Here is a 17,051-nt window from a genome sequence, read left to right as displayed (position 1 = left end):
AAAAAAAAAAAAAAAAGTGGCGGGGGGGGGGTTAAAACAAACAAAAAGAATATTCAGTCTGAAAATACTTGAAGAGTCTTAGCTAAATGGATGCACCTTAAGACCATACTCTTAAGTGAAATAAACCAAACACACATATTTAAATGCTGCATTGTTTCTCTGGTGTGAGAAACCAAAGTGGGAGATAGGGACTAAAACGTACCGCAGACATTGGGAAAGGGGAAGAAAATGTTCAAATGTCCAAATGAACAAGGGAGGCAGGAGGGGAAGGAAAGAAGGGACTAGGAAAGAAAGAGAAAATTAGAAGAAAAAAATGGAAATAACTTTTGTACAAAAAGGATGGGGGAAAAAGCAAGATAGATCGTGTACCGGTACAAATTCACCATGATGAAGGTTATTGTGCATATCTAAATGTACCAATAAATAACTTATACTTTGGGTTTCTCCTACGAGATGAGATAGCAACAACAACGACAAAAAAGATGGGCTGTGACTCCCACTCGTTGAGCAGAGCTGTTGTATAGGTTTTGGTTGGTTGTATTTTACATTTGTACGAAATGGAATAGTATTCAGCCTTGCGGTGGGACTGACTCTACCTAACTCTTGAATAAAAGCCGTGGGTAGTGGATGGGACACAGCAGAACCTGAGGACTGGGAAGAGGGTGGGCAGCTTCCTTGGCCAGGAGCACCACTGAGGAAGCAGAGATGGGGCAACTGCAGCTAAGAGGACCTTGGGGGCCAGAGATTTATCTCAGTGATGCCTCGCCTGCCTGACAAGCACATGGTCCTGAGTTTGAGTCCGGGTTCTACCAAAAAAAAAACAAAGATGGTCTTGGACTCTTCCACCCCGGGCCCAGGCTTGTTCATTCATCCATTCATGCAGTACTAAGGATTGTAGCCACAGCCTTCACACAGAGCTACATTCACAGCCATTTTTAAATTTTCAGACAAGATCTTGCTAAATTTGTAAGTTGACCCTGCTGAACTTAAATTTGCCACGCTCCTGCCTCAGCCTCCCAGAATGCTGCCTTTGTAGTCAATTTCTTGAACAGAAGTTGAGGGTAGCACCCTGACTTTTTAACATGATGTCTGTACTGGAACTGAATTTTTACACCACTGGTTATCAATACCTTCAGCAAATAGAAAACACTCACTAATTCATGCACTTTAGACCACTACAAAAGTTAGCACCTGAAGTGGTTTCTGGGGGGTGGGGGGTGGGGTGCTGGGATCAGTGGCTGCCTTGTTTAACTATTAATCCTCCTCTGCGGAAGTCTTGTGGGAAAGGGCTTTTCTAGTTAATGTGTGTGGCAGGCGTGACTTTTAGATGTTTCTAGTTAATTCCAGTGAGCGTAGGCTTATTATTATGGTTCTCAGAGAAGTGTTAGGGCCAGAAAAGTAAAATTTCACAGAGGAAATGGCAGAAACACTGGCTAAAGGAAGTACAATATGAGCCACCTATCTAATTTTACAATATTTTTATTTTTTGGTTTTCTGCTTGGTGTATATGAAAAATTTCTATTAGTACATGTTTGTAGTGCATAACGATTACATTCATTGGGAGGAGTTGGTACATGTACATAACACATCTTCATTCTTTTTGGGTTTTTAAGTCAGGATCTCACTGTGTAGCCCAGGCTGATGGTGAGCTTGTGGCAATCCTCCTGCCTCAGCCTCCTGAGGGCCAGGATCACAGGTGTGCACCACCACACCTGGTTCACCCCTTAATTCTTTTTTTTGTTTGTTTTTTGGTACTGGGGATCGAATTCAGGACCTTGCACTTGCGAGGCAGGTGGCAGAGCCACTGAGCTAAATCCCCGGCCCACCCCTTAATTCTTTTTAAAATGTCCCTGATCCCTCTCTCCATCTCTTGGTCCTCTCATAGATCTAATCTAATTTTAGGGCTTCTAAAAGGTGCTGTAAATGAAACAGGTGAAATTAACTTGAATAGTGCATTTGCTTTACCTCGTACCACGTGTCCACAGCAGCTGCCCTGAAGGACAAGGCCCTGGGCCTGGTGCCGGTCTGCCCTGCATGGGTACAGTGGCCTGAGAAGTCGGCAGCACTTTTGTTTCTGTATCTCCACCTCTGCTTATTTGGCTTTGTCTGGTTTTTTTCCTTCTCTGCACTCCTTGTCTGTGCCCGGGCTCTGCTTGCCCTGGGGTCCACCTACCTTGCGGTTCTTACTTTCTAGCCTTTGGTGACCAATGATTCCGGGACACCTGTGGGTCTGACGTTCCCCAGGATCTTGGCTGGGTCATAGGGTGCAGTGACTGTCTTGTGTTTACGGCACACCCTGTTCCTGGCTGATGCTAAGCTCTGCAGACAGCAGCCCTCATGTGGGCCCCAACACAGTGCAGTCAACTGTAGCCAGGGCAGTAAGGTTGTGGTTCCAAAAAGAACTAGAACTCGGCCCCCACACAGATGGCCGGTTCCATCCATCCGCCTCCTACTTCCTTCCCACATGGCTGCTGTGAATCTGAGCCGGGTGGGTCTGCCTTGCCCTGGACGTTCAGTGGCTCTGTTTCGTTGCTCTGTGTTCCTAGGATGTCAGGACTTCATCACCAACCGGTGATTTCTGCTTTGATTGTGACAAAAGAGTATTTCCAATGAGACGCAGGTGCCGCAGGCTGGGGTAGAGTAATCGCCTAGCACATGGGAAGAGCCGGTTCAGTCCTCAGAGCAACAACAACCAAAAGCATCCAAATCAAGTAGGCCTGCAAGGGAGTTTTTTGTTTGTTTTTGGTTTTTTGGTACCAGGGATCGAACTCAGGACTTTGCGCTTGAGAGGCAGGTGGTGGAACCACTGAGCTAAATCCCCGGCATAAGGGAGCTTGCTTCAATCTCATGTGAAGATGTGAAGGATGAGAGAAAAGAACCTTTCTTGCAAGCAAGCTTGGTTGGACAAGGGAGGAGGACAGAAAGAGGCCCAGGCCTCGAAATGGAGGCTGGCTGACTTCTGGTGGTGGCCGCGTCTACACTGGCCTGACTTCACTGTAGGAGACGGGTAGATCACTCAGCCCTTCCTTCTCGGTCGCAGACTTTGTGAGATCCTGATTGACCTTGGAGAGACGGAGGAGAAAGTGCAGGAGAGATTTTCCTCCCAGCGTGGCCTGAGCAGTCTCCATCCCATGTCTGCCAGGGCAGGACATCGCTGAGCTCTGTTAGGGATGCACCGCCTCTTGCCTCTTGGGAAGCTGGTGATAGGTAAATTACCATGCAAATAGTGGGAGGCATTTGTATAGTTCCCGAGAAGCAGTGTGGGAAGGGGGCAGCCTCTGTGCCATCTCTTTGCTGCCCCTTTGTGTCATCCTCCTCGCTGAGTTTGCTCTTGGGCGATTCTGTGACTCATTACTGTATCCTGACTTTCTGGGCTTTTCCTTCTCCAAATGAGTTATACTCTTCTTTCCTGGTTCTGGGGGAAAAAAATTCATACCTGTGTCACGTTGAAGTTTAAACTCAGACAGGCCTGGGGCACCTAGAGATTCAGACTCTGTGTTTTAGGCTGCGGTGTGACGGGTTGGAAGTTACAGTGATTCAGCAGAACTAAGGACTGTTGGGGATTTTAACATTTTCTTCAGTTTTTAAACCTTTTCTAATTTCTCAAGACAGAAACTGCCCTATTAGCTGAATTGATCTGTGTGTGTGTGGTATGGCCATGAATATCACATCAGAAGCGGGTTGCGGAACGTGACGGTGTAGATGTCCTTTGCTTGTTAATCTCACCGTCTGCTGGGATCTTGAAGGAATAACCACAGACACGCTCCTGTTTCAGTGTTCTGCTGTCCTTCTGAGTGGCAATTTCCTGAATTGTCCTCATTTCACATCGAGGAAGGTAAAAGCAGATTAAACAGCAGGAAGACGCGAAGGGTCTGGGTCCAGCTGAACAGAAGCCAGTTGGCACCCTTCGGAACATGTTTTATGTTAGTGGACACAGATCGGTGTACTCCACAGAGCCAAACAAGGCGGTCGCTCTAGCCAGTGGGGTTCGGAAGCCAGCAGTCGGCGGGGACAGACAGGCTGGGCCACCAGAGTGTGTTTACCCTGGAGAAATCCCAGTTTCCCTGTGCTTAATGGCACCCCGACCCTGGGGATAAGAGATCTATCTCCTTTGTGGGACAGACAGGAGAATCGCATACGGACTGAAGCTGTCCCACTGTGCAAACCCACTTGGTGTTGTGGGGGGTAGACAGATGGACAGAAGAGATGTTGATTCCTGGGGTCGTAGTGTTGCTATTCTAAAACTTATGTGTGCAGCAACAGGGAAACAAAAATCCATGTACGCTGGGTTTGGAAGGCATCAGGCATCATTCTCTGTTAGAACCGGGGGTGCGACTGCAAGTGTCCTCTCAGCTCTGGTTGCTCTCCATCGGGTCCCCTGTGGACCGACTGTCTCTTCTTTTACCCAGAAGCAACGTTCTGGGATTAGTTTCACTAGGAATCAACACTCGCCGCTTGATGTGTTTAGTTCGAGTGCAAAGAAGTGAAATCAGACGTTAGAGAATTTGCCACAGTAATTAGGCCCTGAGAAGCTTTATTTTAAAAATCCAGAAAATGTAGGGTGGTTTATTTGGCTCCATCTTGCATCCCTTGTCCAATTGCTGGTTCTCTACTCTCTTTGCCTTTATACTGCTTTCCCCCATAGCCCGAGTCTGTGTGTGTGTGTGTGTGTGTGTGTATGTGTGTGTGTGTGTGTCCGTGGCCGAGTCAGTGTCCGTGCTTGCTCTGGTGAAGAATCCCCGGGCTGCATACCTGCTGGGCTCGAGCTGTGCCCCAGAGCTGTACCCCAGCTCCAGATTATCTTAAAAAACCCAGCTGAGTTGCAACCACACCCCAGCTCCAGGCAAAGAGCTTTTTGCTCTGGTGTGCACCAAGTGTGTCTTTTTCTCACCTAACCCACAGACCCAGGGAAGCAGAGCCTGGAGCAGGAGGGAGGGTTGACCGAGGGATTTATGGTCCTGGAGGCTGAGCACAGGGCCTTGGCACTGAGACCGGTGGGTGGGGGTGGGGAGGACAGAAGCTGTCTCAGTTGCCCAGGCTAGGATTGAATTTGTGTGATCCTCCTGCCTCAGCCTCCCGCAGTGCGGGCCTTTGTTTCTCAGTAAGCATTAAGCCATGCAGTATCAGATTGAATTTAGTTCCCTTTATTCTTGCTAGTACAAAGTAAGCGTGGTGTTCCTTGCATATAGACCCAGAAGTTTCCTTACTGTCCTGGTCAACGACAGGACTGAGAGTAGACTGGGGCCTGGGGTGCAGCCCGGCAGTAGGGCACTTGCCTGGCATGCACGGCAAAATAAATAAGTAAATACCAAAACAAGAAACAAAGCTTGCCATAAATAGGCAGTGTTGCAGACCCTATAAAGCCTTACTAGAAGGCATGAGACTTGCCGTCAGCACCTGACTCATCTTTACTGTGCCAGCTGGGACTAAGGATGCTTAACCCTGCCCAGCATAGTGGTTGATGAGGCCTAATTTAAGCCCACAGAACATCCCACAGAATTTGAGGTATACAGGGCTATAACTGCATACTGTAACATTCACCCCCGTCAGGGGACATAGCTCAGTGGTTTCGGCCCATCGACAGTTATGGAAACATGACCCCAATCTCACTGAGAAGGCTTTCATCACATCCAAAAGAAAGTTCACACCCACGGACAGCCCCTTCCTGTTTCCTCCCGCGGAAGTTGGAGCGTATGGTATGTCCTCTTTTTCTGTCTGACCCCGTTCACCTGCAACCTGTGCCAAAGCACCTCCTGTCACGGCGTGGTCCGGTATCACGGCATGGTCTGGTACTTCCGCCTCTGCTGGGATGGATTCCCTCCCATCGGTGGGTGGGTCAGACCACTTTCACTTGTGCATTTGTTCCTTGAGAGACGTTTGGGTTGTTTCTGCTCTGGCTGTGACAGTGGTGCTGCCGTGGTCGTTCCTGAATAACCCTGCGAGGATATGTGTTTCTGTTTTGCTTTACTAGACCCGGTGTGGAACGGATGGTCCACATAATCACTCTGACTCCTTGAGGAGCTACCCGGTTGTTTCCAAAGGGCTGCAGCATTTTACATATGAGTCTTTTACTTCTACGGAACCTCGTCAGCGTGTGTTCTTGGCTTTTTTATTTTCATCACTCTAATGCGTGGGTGGTTTCTGTTTGCATGTCCTTAATTAAAACCAGTGTCGAACAGCTTTTCATGTGCTTCTTGGCCTTTTCTGTCCTCAGAGAGGACTGAGTGGATTTGGGACATTATTGCTTTGAATCTAGATACTGTTGCAATCCCTGTTGGGTAGGCACTGGAAACTAAGGCACGGGGTTTGTTTTTCTTGACCAAGCTCATAATTTGCCATGTCAGAATGGTCAAATTTGTGTTGGAGATGAGGTTCTTGAAGAGATGAAATTGTCAAGCCAGGTATGGGTACACATCTGTCATCCCAGCTACTCAGGAGGCTGAGGCAGGAGAATTGTGAATTCACAGACAGCCTGGGCAGTTTAGGGAGACCTGTCTGAGAGCGATAGGTGAAAATTTCTTGGCACTGAGTTAAGGACACATTACATGGGCCAAATGTTAGTTTGAATTTCCACACCCTGGGTCCTCTGACCAAAGAATCAAGTAAAGTTCTTTAGAAAATAAAGTGGACCGTTTAACTCCAATGCAGTGTGCACACTGAGAGCCCCTTGTTGCACTTCCATACTGGTCACAACTCGCCTTTCTCCTTGCAAACAGATGTCTCCTGTTTCCAGCCTGCCTCCTCCTCCCCGCTTGTGAGCCACGAGCCAGTGGGTTCAGCCTAGAATCCTGGTTAATGCTTTTCTGGCTGTTGCTTTATGGTTTCTTTTATTTCACAAGATTGGCACTTTGACTGTAGTCTTTTTCTTTTTCTTTTGACACAGGGTCTCACTATATAGTTCAGGCTGGCCTTGAACTTTCAAGGATCCTCCTGCCTCAGCCTTCTGAGTGATGGAATGACACTGGATTACAGGCATGCTCCACCACACCTGGCTCTGGGTGTAGTCTTTTACTTTTTGGTTTTTTGAGACAAGTTCTCACTGTGTAGTTCAGGCTGGGATCATTGATTTTTTTGGGGGGGGCGCTTATTGATTGGTGCTGCTTTTAACTTCTTATCTGGGAGCAGTAGTGCATGGATTCCACTCTTGGAAGCTGAGGCAGGGAGGTCATAAATTTAAGCCCAGCTCAAGCAATTTAATAATTTATGGAGAACTTGTCTCAAAATAAAATATAAAAAATAAAAATTTGGGGGATTTAGCTCAGTGAAAAGGCCCTGGGTTCAACTCCCTGTACTGCTAAGGTAAATACATACCTTAATACATAAGAATTTTCATGTTACTGAGCTTGCCATTTAGGGTAGCATCTGACAGACCTCTCCTACCATTTGTTTCTAGCCTGGATATTTACAAATGTTCCCCTTTTCCTGTTTCCTCCTTGTTAGGAACAAAGTCCACTTCAGATCCCCATAATGCTGCAGTTCTGCCTTCCCTCCTTCCAGCCTCCCTATAAAATCCCAACTGTTTTGATGACGGGTATGCCGGTCATCCGTGTAGAACTGCCCACTCAATGCTGAGCTGAGCGAGGGTGTTTCTAGCTGCTCTTGTGACTTTCCAGGACTCAGCCCTGCTCTGCAGGATGCCAGCATCTTCCATCCCAGGGATTGGGCAATGGCCAGGGACTGGGCAGGGTAAAAGCTTCCTGTGCTTTCAAAGCAACAAAAGGGAAAGTTAAGGCAGTGGACCTGCCATGACGGCAAGAGAAAAGTTAGGAAAGAAACCAAGTGCAACAAATCCGAGGGCAAGCTTTTCTACAGGTACCAGACAAATAATTCTTTCTGCGTGTGTCACCAGGGACAAATCATTAAAAAGTGCTTCCTTCACCACCCTTCCATGGTAAGAACTGGATTTTAGAATCTCAGAGAGGCATGGGCCAGGGATTTAGCACAATGGTTCTGCTGCCTGCCTTGTAAGCATAAGGTCCCGAGTTTGAGCCCCGGTACCAAAAACAAACAGAATCTCAGAGAGGCAGTTTCCATTAACTCATAAAAGGAACAGAAGAGTTGTACCTGGAACAGAGTATGGATTTTCAGGTGGAATCCTGGTGTAGTATATGTTAATGCTATGAACAGCTCGATTTCTACACTTAGAGTCCTAGACAGTTTGGTTGGTGCTGTAATAAAAAGTTTTCTCAGGAAGAAATTCTACAAAGCAGAGGCGCCCCCCCACCAAGAAAAGAGCATAAAGACTAACACTGATGTTTTACTTGATTAAATCATGCAATTTTAAAAAAAATGAATCTTCATCATTCTTTCTGGCATAGGAGAAAGTCTAATCAAATCTTGCACTTTACCTGTCCTAGTGCCAGAGTCACCTGTTTTCTTAAGGAGCTCTGGTTCCATGGGATTGAGAAGACTATTTAAGCATCAACATCTGGAAACACTGGGTGTGGTAGTGCACACCTGTAATCCCGGCACCTGGGAGGCTGAGACAGGAGGACCACCTTGAGTTTGAGGCCAGCCTGGACTACATATTGAGATCCTATCTCAAAAACAAAAACAAAAGTTTGCTGAGCAACAAAGAAGTTAGAAGAAAAAGAGAAGAGTTTTTTCTTTTTCTTTTTTGGTACTGAGTATTGAACCCAGAGCCTTTGCACTGAGCTTTGTAGTTTGACACAGGGCCTCACTAAGTCTCTAAGATGTATAGGATGGTCCTGTGACCCTCCTGCCTCAGCCTCCATGAGTGCTGGGATTGTAAGCATACACCATTATCCCTGGCTTGGAAAGGAAATTTCCTAGTATTTCTGGCTTGGGGGACCCCTCAGTAATCATGATATGGATTGAATGTGAGAGAAAAGGCGGTCAGGACAAGGAGTAAATCTGTCTCACTGAAAGCAAACACAGCTGTCCTTGTTCTCTGGGTTTTTGCAGGAAGCAGATGTAGCCCTGGTAGAGAGACAGCCCAAGGGCTCTAAGAAAGAACACAGGATGGAACAGTGACTAAGGCCAGCCAGGGCTGGAAAGTCAGCTGGGCAAAGACCACTGGCCTGAGTTTCAGCTTTGTAATGTTCACAATTGGAGTGGAGTTTTTGTGTCGTCTTGGTTTTTTTTTTTTTAATTGTTGTTGTTTATTTGTTTGTTTTGTTTTTGAGACAGGGTCTCGCTATGTAGTTCAGGATGACCGCAAACTCACTATGTAGCCCAGGCTGGTCTTGAACTTGCATTGATCCTCCAGCCTCAGCCTCCCAAGTACGAGGATTACAGGCGGGGGCCACCCCACCCAGCCTCCTATTGTACTGTGGCTTATTTTTTGCTAGACATTGCTCATTGGTAGGAAAGGGACATGGCCGGGAGGTGGGTGTCAGAGGATAAGGGTGAAAGGAAGTCCTGAACAAGAAGTCCACCTAAGGAGGAAGTGCCAGGGTCTCAGAGATGGCGAACTGCAAAGGATTGGACCACAGTGGTACCCATAGGTCTGAGTTGTTCCAAGAGTCTTGATGCCCACTCACCTAGAAAATATTTCTGGGAGGACCCTACATCTTGATTGTGCAAAAAAAGTACTGTGCATCACAGACAAGTACATATAGAGTGGCTGATGGCTTAGTCTATAGGAGGATGCAAATGGCTTCTATGCAAATTCATTCTTTTCTCTAAAGGCCTCAAGGTGTTCACACAAACAGCCCACCTGTGTAGCCAGCACCCTCAGCTGTCCACAGATGTTTAGCAGCATGGGTTCCTTTTACCTGGGTCTGTTTGTCCTTGGTATTAATGGAAACACATAGCACGTGTGCTTTTTTCCTGTCTGGCTGTTTCTGGGCAACAGTATTGTTTGTGAGATTCACTTTGTGTTCTTGTGGGCAGTCGTATTTTAATCAATCATTCACATTTACTGTATTGAGAGAAAGACTAGAATCTAGAGATGTTTGGGGCTGGCACTGCCAAGGGGCCGAGGGCGCTCCTAGCAGAAGTAGAGGCCAGCGATACCCCTAAGTGTCCCCCAGTGAGCAGACTGGGCCTGGGGACAGGGCACCCAGCCCAGCCCGAGGGCACGGTGTCCTGCTGTGTAACGTGCTCCTGGCTTTCGGAGCATTTCCCAGCTGCAGTGCATGTCAAGCAGGAAGTCCTTTGATGACTAAATCTCCGTTCTGCTGGGTGAATACCTGCTCTGTTCGCTCGGCTGGGGTAGAGAGCGTCAGTTCCTCAGCGCTGCTGTGACTGCTCCTCCGCCTGCTCACCTGTACTCGGTATTTCTGTCTGTCTGTCTCTCTCTGTCTCTGTGTCAGTCTTTCCCCTACACCCTCCTCTAATTTGGGCTTATGGGAGACTAGGTGCTTCGCACAGTCGTGTGTGCTGCTTTTTCTGTCTGGTATTCTTTGTCTGATAATTTGTGAATGCAAGATCCCGCACAGGTGCAGCCTCCGTGCCCGGTGATCAGAGGCAGCGTCTCGGGAAGGGTGGCTCATCACGAGGGCCTCTTTGCACACCCACCTTCTCACGCCCTTCCTAGCATGGTGGGTTCATCACGGACTGGTTCCGAACCCACGGATCCAACCGACCTGAGATCAGAACCCCCACCCCCACCCGTCCATTGACACTAAACACATACAGATCTTTTTCTTGTCATTGGTTCCTAAATAATGCAGCACAAGTTTATGTAGCACTTACACCGTGTCAAGATGAGAGGTCAGCTAGAGTGGATTTAAAGTCCACAAGAGGAGGCACACAGTTTCTATGCAAATTCACTCTTCTACAAAGGGGCTTGGGCATCCAGGCCTAAGGTGTCCTCAGAGGGGGCCTGAGCCCATCCCTTGCAGTGCCACAAGGACAATCGCACCCCTTACTCATTTTCCATAACACACTGTGCTCTGGAGATCAGATTGTCCATCATTTGAGATCATGTTTGTTAATGATTTGCAAATTATACAGTACAGTTTATCCCTCAGCATTGCTTTTTCTTACATAGTATTGTTTAATCATAGGAAATAGGCCATGGGGGGTTGAAATGCAAAGAATTTCTCAAACTTTGCACCAGGGATCCACGATATCAGCGCAGTCTTGGAACAGCCTGTGGCGCTTCAGCCGAACCTTCAGCCTGCTGAGCTCCTGGGGTCCCCTCCAGGCGGTGAGATGTGGAGCTAGAGTCTGCAGACCACCAATCTGGACTCTCTTCCTCCCCGAGCTCCATAAACACCCAATTTGGCCGAACACTTGTGGAAAGAAATGCGGTGGCGTGGCGACAAAACCATTTCCCCTCCCACAGTTAAACAGTCCCTCCTCGCAAGTTCAGAGATGAGTCTCATCCTGAAGTGAGACCTGGCCGTGACCGATGTTCGGTACTTACTAAATTATTTTTCATTTGCTAAGAGGCGCATCTTCCCAGTTCTCATTTCTGAATGTCTTCAGGGAGACTGCCACCCGGGCGTGTGCTTTGACGTTTGCCTATTGGAAAACTTTGTGTATTGTCGCTTGCGAGTATTTGCATAAACGATTCAGCATCCAGAAGGTGTTTCCCTGGTGCCTTTGCAGCGTCGAAAGCAGGTGCAACTCAGGGAGGTGGCTTAGTCTGCTGTGCCGGGGACAGGAGTCTCTAAGGTTAGGCACATTCAATATGCTGAGGTGGGAATTCAAAGTCCTGCCTGGTTTCTGGATCTGGATAACAACTTCTTCTGTTGCTAGGAGAGGAAAGGTGGAGAGAGTGAAATGACTGGGCCCCAGGAGGGGGATTCTCCCCAGTGGAGCTCACTGGGGAATTCTGAGGCATGGAAGGATTGTTGTCTTAGCTAAAGGTGTGCTTTGGAAATGCTCTTTTCCTCCTCCTCCTGGGCGTTACGATCATTGCCGTTCAAAACTGAAATACAGTAAGGGCACCAATGTCAAATTATCGGGCCACCTGGAACGGAGTTACCAAGTTCGCTGTTGAAAGTGAGTTATCCCGCCCACGTGCTCTACTCACGCATGTATTAAACAAAAAGTCCTTGTCTTTTAACTTCAATTTTTGCTTTCATTAGTGCCTGTCCGCAGTTCCTGATGAGGACATTGCTGGTGGGGAGCTGTACAGGGTCAGAGCGCATCTTCGCTCCCTTTACATCTCGTTTCCCTCCCCCCACTCCCCTTGCCCCGTCTCTGTCCCCTCCCCCATAGTCAATAATTAAGAATGAACCCCATGACCTCCCCCCCCCCCTGCCCCCGTCTCTGTCCCCTCCCCCATAGTCAATAATTAAGAATGAACCCCATGGTCATTGATACCACCGACCCCACAGAAAAGCCACGAGGAGAAAGCCTCTCTCCGGGCCTGGCCCTTCCGCCCGTGTGCCTTAGCTCCCTTGGTGCCCTCTGACTGTACCAGCCTGGCATTTCTGCAGACCTGAGGCCTCTCAAGCCCTTTCCCCAGTTAAGGATGGTCGTTAATGGGGAGCGGAGAAACAAGTCCCAGAACAATTATGCAAGTGTAACAAGGTGTGCTTTGGTGCCTGGGCGGTAGGAGGAAAGGCGCAGGAGGCCAGCCTTTGGCAGCCGGCTGCCAGAAGCGCTCCTTGACCTCAGTCTCTGCCTTGTCCTCTGTGGCCAAGAAAAGTGCAAGTTTCGTTTTGTTTTTAATACAACAACAGGCCATCTCTTTCATCTTGGCCAAGTCTCTTCCATCTCCCTCACAAGCTGACTTAGGCTGGCCCCTGTCAAAGCTGTGTCACCAGCCTGTGGGGTAAACACTCCTTCCCTTCCTCCACTGAGATTTGTAGGCCTCTGTGGTTTCAAATAAAGTCTCTCTCTCTGTCTATCTCTCAATAGAGTCTTATTTAATATCATTCAGGCTGGGTTTCAACTCACACAGGCCCAGGCTGGCCTCAAACTTGTGGTAATCCTCCTGCCTCAGCCTTCCCAGTGCTAGCATTATAGGCATGTGCCACCATGCCCAGAAAAGGCTGTGTCTTCTTTTTTTGGAGCTGGGTTCTACATATATTCACAAGTGGATAAATTTTCATGTACGGAACACCAGACTTCTGAATATATTAAAGAGAAAGGCTTCACGGTGGCCCCAGGGAATGGGGATTGTGTCTGGCCTGATTAATTGGGTAGCTCTGGAATCACTGCTTCCAAAACAAGGGACCAGGCATGGTCGCTGGGCTTACTAGTGTCAATTTTGTCCTTGACTGTGATTAAAAACAACAACAACAAACAAACAATTCTTGGGCTGGGGGGTTTAGCTCAGTGGTTCCGCCGCCTGCCTCACAAGCACAAGGACCAGAGTTCAATCCCAGGTACAAAAACAAAATAAAACAAAACAACTCTGTGTCCCTTCCGGACAGGCAGGTTGTATGGCCTATCAGGAAGGAGAGGTAATCGCAGAGTCTAATTTGATAAGAGTCTTTTGTTTGTTTTTGGGCCCAGGCTGGCCTTGAACTCACTATGCCGCCCAGACAGACTTGTGCCACCACTCCTAGCTTGATAAGCGGTTTCCTAAAAAGTTTTGTAGAGATTTTTTGGCAGGGGAAGTTGATTCAAGAATAGGGAGAATTACCGAAAGGAAAACAGTTATATTTCCCAGCCAATAGCGCTGTTCGAGGTGTGGGCTTGATGCAGAGCTGCAGTGCAAGTGCCTATTTGACTGTGCCAGTGCTTAGTGCTCTGGCTGTTGCCTGTGTCCTGGGCATCTGTAAACAGAAAGAGGAATCAGGTTCTGTGGCCTTAATTAACTCATGTGTCTGTACGCCGAATACTCTGTCAAGCTGAAAATATTTTAATATTCCAAGCCAAGAGGCTTTGCCACATAAGACACTGACGTTACTCTCTGTTGTTTAGGAATAGCAGACATAATAATATTTTAAAGTGTTATTTGGCAAAAGAGAAGCTTGAATTTTCCTCTATCAGGTATATAAGGTCCTTCTTTTTGGTTGACTCCACTAAAGATGTTAAGTAGTAGATTGATTAGCCAGTTGTGGTGATGCATACTTCTGATCTCAGCATTCTAAGAGGCTGAGGCAGGAGGATCTCACATTTAAACCCAGCCTGAATTAGATTGATCTACTTTTCTTTTTTCTATTTGGCCTGAAAATCCAGGGGTGGGCTACATAGAGAGTCTGTGGTGGGTACATGTCACAAGTGGACACGGAGGCCACACTCAAAGCCCTCTGACTTAGGCCACCCGGGGGCTTAGAGAAGCCGAAGGAAGTCAGCCCATCTGCCCAACAAAGACCCCAGGAGTCGAGCGATCACCCAAATGCAGTGGTTTATTGAGCATTTATCACAGTTACAGTGAGACATAGAGGAGCTTACCACAGCAGAAGCTGGAAGCGGGAGGTGGCGCTGAGGGTGCAGGATCTTTCTTCCACCTGGCCAACACGCCTTGAGAAACGGGGGCCGATAGGCAGCACCAGGACTCACTGCCATCCGGACACCGGGACAGTGGGGAATGACGGTCACAGCCAGTTACAGGGCTGGAACGTAGCTCTGCAAAGAGCAGCACCAGCACTGAGAGGCTTCCCCTCTACGTGGCGTGGAGATGGGTGCAAACACGGGTGACCTTACAGTGGCGTTGCTGATCCCACGGTGGTGAAAACATATTCCTCTATGATATAAATGTTTTCTTAAAACTATATTTTTAAGTTTCTTGAAAGAGTGCAGAAGATAAGTTTCTGGGTATGCAGGCCTGGTGGTTAACACACTGGGCAGGCTCGGTTATCACCAGCCGCCTCGGAGCAACCGTAAGCTTAGGCAGCTTCTGTCCTGCTCACATCAGGGTAGAAAAAGTTAGTGCAAAAGAAAGAAAAGAACATATGGGCAAAGTGGAGAAATGCAGACACGGAGAGCTCAGGAAATGGTGTGGGCTTCTGCTGGAGCAGGGCCTGACCAGGGCGCTGGTTTTAGTCATGCAGTGAAAAGAGGGAACCAGTGCGTTGACTACAGAGTCTATTAATAGCAGGCAGAGAGTTCAAAAAGAAGAGAATGAACTGGGAGGAAGGAAGGGTGCAGCAGTGCTGGGTTTCCACTTTGAGTCAGTGTTCACAAAAATAGGGGAAAGGGAAATCAGGCTGTGGGGTGGGTCAACTGGCATTTTAAAAAAGTCATTTTACAGCCAGGCGTGGTGGCACATTTCTGTAATCCCAGCACTCAGGAGGCTGAGGCAGGAGGATCGCCGTGAGTTCAAGGTCAGCGTGGGCTATGTAGTGAGTTCAGGACCAGCCTGCCCTATATATCAAGACTGTCTCAAAACTCCAGGGGGGGAAAAAGCCATTTTAAGTAAAAAGTAATCACCCATATTTCATTAAGAGATAAAGTCAAAGGAAAATTGGAGGTTGAATGACAATTAAAGAATTAAAGAGCATGGTGCTCCAGAGGCCACATGGTATTCTAAATGCCGGATATGCTCATCTCCAGGTGTCACTTCTTTGAGATCGCCAGCGTTTCCTGGGTGGTGAAGACCCTTGTAGCTGTAATTCCAGGTCCTTTCTGTGAGGCCTGGGGCAGAGGATGCAGCTCAGTACTGGGTCCTTTGACCCCTGCATCCTGTGGCTGACTCGGGAGTGGGCCTTGCACGTCTGGGCCCGGGGATGCACCCCGCCCTCTGCAACAGGATGGAGGGACGGGATTTTGGAGCCCAAGCTCTGTCCCTGGTGGGTGGCTGGGAGCAGCCTCCGCCAGGCCGCTGATCCCTGCGGGAGCCACACAGGGGCGGGACCCAGCCCGCGGGGACGGCAGGAAGCCACAAGCCGGTCTCAGCCCATCGCTCACGGCTCGGGCTCTGCCTTCCGTGACCACGGGAGGGGTGACGGAAGAGAGAAAGAGAAACAGAAAGAGCGGCGAGAAACCTAGCCTGCGGCGGGCTCCTGGAGTTGGAGTTGGAGCGAACAGCTGGGAGGTGCGAACCGGGAGGAGAGGAGGAGCAGAGGGCTGGGCTTAGCCACCTGCCCCGGGTTTACACAAAGGAGACTGCTGATCGATTTCTCACTTCAGCCCCGGGACAGAGGCAGCCGGCTGCGATCTCAGGATGAAGAGGAATCCGCGCCCAGAGCGTCCTTCGGGGCTGGAGTGACGGGAGCTATGCGGAAAGAGGAGGAAGGAGTACGTTTGCGAGCCAGTTACAGGCTCGGGCGACGTCGACACTCGGCATGTCTTCGTCCATGCGTTGTCTCTTCATAGCTTCTGTCTCTACCGTCATCGTTTTTATCGTGTTCTATGTGTTCAACTTTGGGGGTGATCAGAGCTACCAGAGGCCAAACATCTCGGACACGTTGATGCTGACCCGGGTCTGCGCGTCCTTTGCCAGCGGGCAAACCCCGTTCCTGTGGAGAAGCAAGCTGGTGATCTCCGAGAAGCCTTCTTGCAAGGGATACTTGACCCAGGCGCACTACATCACGGCCCCTTTGTCTCAGGAAGAGGCCGAGTTTCCTCTGGCCTACGTCATGGTCATCCATCACAATTTTGACACCTTTGCGAGGCTCTTCAGGGCCATCTTCATGCCTCAGAATGTCTACTGCGTGCACGTGGATGAAAAGGCAACCGTGGAATTTAAAAGCTCAGTGCAGCGGTTGCTGAGCTGCTTCTCCAACGCCTTCCTGGCTTCCAAGATGGAACCCGTGGTCTATGCAGGGTTTTCCAGGCTCCAGGCCGACCTGAACTGCCTGAGAGACCTGGTGGCCTCCCAGGTCCCCTGGAAGTACGTCATCAACACCTGCGGGCAAGATTTCCCCCTGAAGACCAACAGGGAGATCGTGCAGTACCTGAAAGGGTTCCGAGGGAAGAATCTGACCCCGGGGGTGCTGCCCCCCGCCCACGCCGTGGGGCGGACAAAGTTCGTGCACCGGGAGCACCTGGGCCTGGAGCGGTCCTACGTGATCAGGACCACGGCGCTCAAGCCGCCCCCTCCCCACAACCTCACCATTTACTTCGGCTCTGCCTATGTTGCTCTGTCCAGAGAGTTTGCCAGCTTTGTTCTGCGTGATCCCCGGGCTGTCGATCTGCTCCAGTGGTCCAAGGACACTTTCAGCCCCGACGAGCACTTCTGGGTGACACTCAACAGGATTCCAGGTTCGTGAGCCGCGGTGTTGGGCGTGGAGGAGACA

At 49.1% G+C, this 17,051-nt stretch overlaps 2 protein-coding genes across 2 annotated transcripts in view; both read left to right on the top strand.

Moving 5' to 3' along the window:
* Nucleotides 1–16,025, top strand: part of LOC104861419 (N-acetyllactosaminide beta-1,6-N-acetylglucosaminyl-transferase) — a 22,847-nt gene extending 6,822 nt beyond the window's left edge. The window contains exon 3 of the mRNA XM_010622846.2: nucleotides 15,943–16,025. Within this exon, the coding sequence (XP_010621148.1) occupies nucleotides 15,943–15,980 (38 nt within the window). The 3' untranslated portion in view covers nucleotides 15,981–16,025. The remainder of the gene's footprint in view (nucleotides 1–15,942) is intronic.
* Nucleotides 16,026–16,079: 54 nt separating this feature from the next.
* Gcnt2 (glucosaminyl (N-acetyl) transferase 2 (I blood group)) overlaps nucleotides 16,080–17,051 on the top strand; it is a 52,221-nt gene continuing 51,249 nt past the window's right edge. The window contains exon 1 of the mRNA XM_010622845.3: nucleotides 16,080–17,016. Coding sequence (XP_010621147.1) covers nucleotides 16,098–17,016 — 919 coding nt within the window. The 5' untranslated portion in view covers nucleotides 16,080–16,097. The remainder of the gene's footprint in view (nucleotides 17,017–17,051) is intronic.

The sequence above is a fragment of the Fukomys damarensis genome, unplaced genomic scaffold, assembly GCF_012274545.1.
Source record: "Fukomys damarensis isolate Sample0158 unplaced genomic scaffold, DMR_v1.0_HiC HiC_scaffold_10, whole genome shotgun sequence".
NCBI lineage: Eukaryota > Metazoa > Chordata > Mammalia > Rodentia > Bathyergidae > Fukomys > Fukomys damarensis.
Note: the sequence above shows the minus strand (reverse complement) of the source record. Positions and strands in the feature narration are given on the sequence as shown.